This window comes from Pelobates fuscus, chromosome 11, assembly GCF_036172605.1.
Source record: "Pelobates fuscus isolate aPelFus1 chromosome 11, aPelFus1.pri, whole genome shotgun sequence".
In the NCBI taxonomy this organism is placed as follows: Eukaryota; Metazoa; Chordata; class Amphibia; order Anura; family Pelobatidae; genus Pelobates; species Pelobates fuscus.
This window is the reverse complement of record NC_086327.1, coordinates 122,747,216-122,753,775: the sequence shown is the minus strand read 5'-3', so window position 1 is coordinate 122,753,775 and position 6,560 is coordinate 122,747,216. Positions and strand designations below refer to the sequence as shown.

The window sequence follows — 6,560 nt, the reverse complement described above, 5'->3', positions numbered from 1 at the left end:
ATGGAGCAGGCACAAAGGAAGTGAATTATTATTGGCGCATGAGGTGTAAACCCAGCCCTGACAGCCAGCATATTAGGGACACACATACACCTGACCAAGAATTTAGCAAAAGGTCTGCTGTCCTATAATCTGCAAATGGCTCCAATGTGTCACAATTTGACACTGAGCAAACCCCTTCAAAAACGACATCCACAGATTCCTTGCACCATTACCACTACAAAAAGCTGTATTTTTCTAGTGTCCCTTTTAGGCATGCCAGATTCATTATGTTTTCCTGGACACACATCCATTTACGTATTGATGGTGAAGAGCGCTGCCTCGTGGTATGCAGCATTCATACGCTGCTGGATGAAACCAGTTTGCCTAAAGACCCTAAAGGACCTGCTTTGATTAAATAATTCCATATCTACGGCATGTAAATACAGACTACATAAAGCAGAACTACAGACTGAAGGTAAGCCCAAGCACGCGCATTAGACCTCCCCATAGGAAAGCATTGAATAATGCTTTCAATGCTTTCCTATGGGGATATCGGCGACGCTGGAGGTCCAGCATCGTATAACACACTTTTCATGTTCTATGAACACGGAAGTCTCCTATAGTAGCTGTCTAGTAGACAGCCACTAGAGGAGGAGTTAACCCTTCAAGGTAAATATTGCAGTTTATAAAAACTGCAATAATTACACTTGCAGGGTTAAGGGTAGTGGGAGTTGGCACCCAGACCACTCCAATGGGTAGAAGTGGTCTGGGTGCCTGGAGTGTCCCTTTAAGTGATTAACCTGATAGATTTCACCATACTGTACAGAATACAGCCCAACCTGCATTCAAACATAAATTGTCACAACTTAACTGAAAGAAAGTCACTGTCATTTCCACAAAATAAAAATATATAAATATATATTAAAAAAAACAAACAAAAAAACAACACCTTTTATTATAATCAACCTCGGTGCCTACAATTCCTATCCTCCTCTCCTAGATATGTTTACTGGGTTCTCACGCTGGCCCTTTAAACTCTAGTGACGTCACCAGAGGCTGGCTTTCCTGTGATTTGTTCTTCCGGCTACACAGACAGCCAAGGATTGAGACTGAATCCCCTACAGGGACCCTGGAACCCACTTGGGGGGAGGGAAACCGGAGAGAAAGGCTGGAGGTATGGGGGGAAGGGAGAGAACCGGATAGAACGCGGTGACTGATACAGTGTAACCAGACTGTGTGTGCTGTGTGTCTGTCAGCAGTGACATCACTGTCTGTGTATTCATTCCATGGGACTGGGCAGTTGACGTTATTGGTTGGGGTATACCAGCTGTACCCCCAGATCACAGGCTGGGCTTCCCCTGATCATGTCCAGTTAGAGACCCCCACCTCCCCCCTCTGACTGTTATGGGTGTCCACTAACTGGCTGACTCATGATCTGGACTCCTAGCCCCAGCCTGTGAAGACTACTGACTTCTTGTTCCCTGTCAGCAGCCTGTGGTGGCTAAGGGTGAGTTGTCTTCAACCTTTGTAACAGACAATCTGGCTGACTCTATGAAAGGGGGTTTATTCACTAAATTCTGCAATGTAGTGAATTATTCTAAGGATGGCAACAGTCAGACTTAATTAACTAAGCTGGCACTATAGCTGAGTTAAATCATTTTTTCAAAATCTGCAATTTTCACCTGTATTTTTTTTTTTTTGTCAAGTTGGATTTCAATCAACTACAATTTGGAATTTAGTGAATAAATCTCAAAGTGAGTTTTCAGTTATTCAACGTGAATTTTAACATTTTACACCACAGTAGCCAATTGTAAAAAAAAATCCTCAAGTCAACTATGCATTTAGTGCATCTGGTATGGTCTACAAGTTAAAGTTAATTGTATTTAATAACCCTGATGGATTTGACTACTTTCAATTTCTGAACATTTGCACTTTATCGAATAACCACGACAGTTTTTTCTGTTCTTATCCACTGCTTGTGAGAATTTGGCTAATCTTGTTCCCTGTCAGCAGCGTGCTGTGGCCAGGTGCTTTGTCTTCTACCTTTGTAACTGTCTGTGTGGTTTTGTCCCTTGCCCTGTCTTCTTGCTGTAGGTTACCTGTATTTGTCAGCTTACCTGTTTCTTATTGTGTCTCTCAGGTTTATCAGCTGGTGACGTGGGCCTTGCAATGGTTGATTACGGAAGGTGTGGTGTGAACTTTTGCTGATGTTGGAAGGTACACAAAGCGGTGGAGTTTTTAGCACTCCCCCGTTCTCCGCAAGGAAATGGCCTCCCTGTGCCTTCTGCTGCTGCTACTGTGGGCCCCTGGGGGGTCCCTGGTTATTGCAGAAAAGGACATCCAACAGATTAAGGCTGTGTTCGATAGGGAGTATAAACAATATGTAAACAGTGAACTCCAGTATATATATACCTTTAACCACACGTTGCTCAGGAACAAGGTAAGAGAACCTTCATTAACATTCACTTTATACCATGATAATGTCACAGCGTGAATATGCGATACGTTTTTATTATACTAATTATTATTATTATTATTATTTATATATCGCCTTATTTTTGGCAGAGAATTACAATTATACCTGCCAAAGACTGGGCAACTATTGTCTCCATAACCGATGGTTGTAGTATCTCGTACTACCCACGTATATCTCATATTAATCCAAAATATAAACCAAGGGATTTATTTACTAAACTTTGGCTTGTAGCAAATGTAATTCAAATGGCAACATTTTTACTAAAATAGACAGACAGTGATTGGTGCTGAGATGGAGAATTTTTCCTACATTAACCTTAATTTTGCTTTTCGGATATCAGTTCTGTAGAAGTCAGAGTTTTTATCGAATAAACTCGCCGGATTTATTCGCTGATGTCACAATCCGTAGTTGAAGTCTACCTTTTAGACCCAAACTGTAAAAATCTGCAAGTTTTCTCTTCGCTTATTTTGCCCTAAAAACTGACGTCTATGTTGAAATTCCAACAATTCACACATTGGTGAATAACCCTGACTATTGTTTGCTTGTTAATGACATTACGGTGTTAAGGGCTTTCAATTCTTTTTTTTTTTATAACATCCCCACACATTTTTTACTGTAAGCAGTCTATGCAGATACATGCATGAAAAATAGCTCTAGTCAAAACTATTACACTTTAAGGTAGTTCTAATTGTTTCAGATGCTAAAAAATGTATAGTATTGCAACGGGTTTCACTACACTGTGAGCCAGGAATTTTAAAGGACCACTATAGTGCCAGGAAATCAAACTAGTTTTCCTGGCACTGTAGTGCCCTGAGGGTGCCCCCACCCTCATGGCTCCCCTCCCGCCGGGCTGAAGTTGGAGGAAGGGGTTAAACACTTACCTTTCTCCAGTGCTGGGGACTCTCCTCCCTCTTCGGCTGAATGCGTATTCAGTCAGTCCATAGGAAAGCATTCTCAATGCTTTCCTATGGACGCTGGCATCTTCTCACTGTGAAAATCACAGTGAGAAGCACGGAAGCGCCTCTAGAGGCTGTCAATGAGACAGCCACTAGATGCTGGATTAACCCATATGTAAACATAGCAGTTTATCTGAAACTGCTATGTTTACAGCTGCAGGGTTAATCCTAGATGGACCTGGCACCCAGACCACTTCATTAAGCTGAAGTGGTCTGGGTGCCTATAGTGGTCCTTTAAGTGAATTTAAATGTTCAATTAATAGCTGAATTGGAAAAATCCTTCAAGTCCGCTATGGTTTTAATTTGGCCTAAATTTGAATTTCACTTTTAATTTCTTTTCGAATTCCTGACCCTTCCCTCTTCCAGGGTTCTACAAATCGTATAATTGTTAATCTGTGCCCAACTTAGTTGATCTGTCACGGAAACACCGGCCTGGTTTGATTTGTTTGTTGCAAGTGAAAGGATCTGTGCACAAGTCCAGCCCTCAAACATCATGCTTTTTGTTCAATCAAATGCTTCTTTGATAATAACCCCCATAGTCGTAAGCATTGCGGACACTGGGGGTTATTTATCAAAATGTTCTGAGAAATAGTGTAAAGTACATTGGTGTCTCCTCCCCTTTTGCCCCACTTTTTTGAACAGAACACTTTGATAAAAAAAAAAAAAAAAAAAAAAGAAGCTAAATGCGCAGCTATCACCAGATTCTTCACAGTCTGTGATGTCAACATACTTTGCATGCATGGAATCTCTTTGTCAGAAGCCCCAGTTGGTATTTACCTGACAGTGCCTGAAGCATATGGATTACACAAAGTAAGACTGCGTACAACAGCAAAACTGCGGCGGCATTTATGCCCTCAAATAACTTAAAGGAACACTGTGGTGTTAGGAATACATATCTATATTCCTAACGCTACCGCCCAAATGCCCCTTGTAATTATGGTCCCCTGCCCCATTACTCACTATTTCTCTAGTGACAAGTATCTGTCAGCGGTGCCGCGATGCCTCCAGGATGACGTTCCAATCCATAGAGGAGCATTGGGCACTGTAGGCACATGTGCGGCGTTCACTGATATACGCCTAAGATTCTGCCACAGAGAATACAATGACTGACAGCACTGCGCATGCACGTGGGAAGTTACCGTATGAGAACCGGGAAGTAGAACTCCGGCTCTCATATCCAGAGGGCTTCAAAGCCCTCTTATTAGTATACTTCAGAGATTTGGGGGGTAGGTGTGGGGTGGCAGGAATGCAGACAGCATTAAAATGAAGTTATAAAAATTCCTACAGTGTCCCTTTAAGACGGGGATTTTGGCGTTTAGTGTGTCCCTTCTAACGTATTTGTGTATCTGATGTGTTTCTGGCAAAACAGGTTTTCAGCCTTTGGATTACACTATTTCCTGGTCACGTTTAAGGGACATGATCTACCAAAACTACGTCATTAAAATAAAGTTGTTTTGGTGCTTTGGGTGTCCCTTTTAAGTATGAAACTTTAAATGTTCCAAACAATAATGGCAGCGTTTATTCCCTAAGTCAAAATAAGCCTTAGCCAAATCTCTTGCAAATAATTATTATTTTTTTCAATGGAATGGATATTTTTTTTAAATTTTTTTTAAGCTTGCCAACGATGATGTTTCTGTATTACAAAGACTATTTCCATTTGATTTATTTTGTATTGGGTCTGTCAGTTTCTCCTTACTAACCGGATTACAAGTAGAGAACCACTTCAGATACCAATATACGTCGGTCTTTGGTCTCAGCCACGGACTTCTACTTCGGTTGATATAAAAGGTAAAAAAGCTATTGAGGGGGCGGGGCCTGACAGCGGAGCGGACGCATGTTGCCGATGCTCCTGCAACTTCACACAAATAACGCCAAATCCCACTAATCTGAACCAGCGATCCGACTTCTACCGGTTCCCAAGCGACTCAGGACATCAAGACCTACGGGATAATGCCTCTCCCGAGGTCATACACCCGAGTCCCGACCATACTGCCGCTGAGGCCTACACATGAGGCGGACGCGGGGGAGACGGCCGCTCTCCCGCCGTCCCGAAGCACCGCATGGCACAGGCGAAATCCCCGTTCCCCCCCCCTATGGACCGGCGGGGGTCATCCCGGTCCCCACCAAGCTAAGACCACCACCATACATGATACATGCCAAGCAGAGCCGCAGGGTGCAATCCGGATGGCAGAGGGTATAACGAATCCCACGCCAGTGGACCACCTAGCGATCACGCAAGCAAAGCTAGACCTGATCTTCAACAGATTTTGGGCGCAACTTGCAGCGCGACAAGCGAGTGCACTAACCTCACACCAGCACACGACAAACCCAGCACTTACCCAGACCAGCCCGTGTGAACCCGCGGACCGCCCCAAGCTACCGAACACCCAGCCAAACCTGCTACAACGCAAGAGACCGCGGGGACCACGCAGACTGATCACCCTGCAGAAGATCGCTAAAGCCGGCGGTAAGCACAAAGCGGGGAGAAAAGCCGTTGGGCGCCGACCTTTGGTGACTCCGACAATCACAACCCCCCCAGATGGCATATCAAGATGGCGGAACACCTCGAGACACATAAATGAGGTACAGTCTCACACCCTCCCTAAACGCAAGGCCTCACACGAAATTAGCAGACCTCTGACATGGTGGGGCTATAACACTTGCCAGTTTGCATATGAGAGCAAAAGGGACCAGCCGAGACCCCACAAGCAGAGTGTGCACCTAACACATACAAAACCACCTCACACAAGCAGCGGAGTCCTGACCAGGCCCAAAGATGCGCCTCACGGTCCAGAGCTTTACCCACAACGACGGGGACGCGGTACTGAGGGCCGCCCACAATGCCTTCCCAGGCCGAAGACCACATGGAGTCAGACTCCAAGGCACCGACCACACCGCCGGAGGCTTACCCGCCGCTGGCGGCGGCAGAACATCCGAGCCCCACATGGCGCCCGAAGAAGGGACGACCCGGCCTCTCCGAGCAACCGAGTCGGTGGAATACAGGTGAAGGCCTTCACAGGGGCCTGGAGCTGGCAGACAGCTGCCACCAGTCTGCACCAAGTCGTACCCCTGTGGAATTTACCAGTTGCCGAGGCCGTCTTTCCCACCCCTCAGACACGCACGACGGCTCTACCCAGCAGCGGGATAGG

At 45.1% G+C, this 6,560-nt stretch overlaps 1 protein-coding gene across 6 annotated transcripts in view; it reads left to right on the top strand.

Annotated features, from left to right (window-relative positions):
• Positions 1 to 1,044: 1,044 nt before the first annotated feature.
• Positions 1,045 to 6,560, top strand: part of SIDT2 (SID1 transmembrane family member 2) — a 40,614-nt gene continuing 35,098 nt past the window's right edge. For all 6 annotated transcript variants that reach the window (XM_063436073.1, XM_063436072.1, XM_063436075.1 and 3 more), the window contains exons 1-2: positions 1,045 to 1,153; positions 2,120 to 2,419. In XM_063436073.1, the coding sequence (XP_063292143.1) occupies positions 2,246 to 2,419 (174 nt within the window). In that variant the 5' untranslated portion in view covers positions 1,045 to 1,153; positions 2,120 to 2,245. The remainder of the gene's footprint in view (positions 1,154 to 2,119; positions 2,420 to 6,560) is intronic.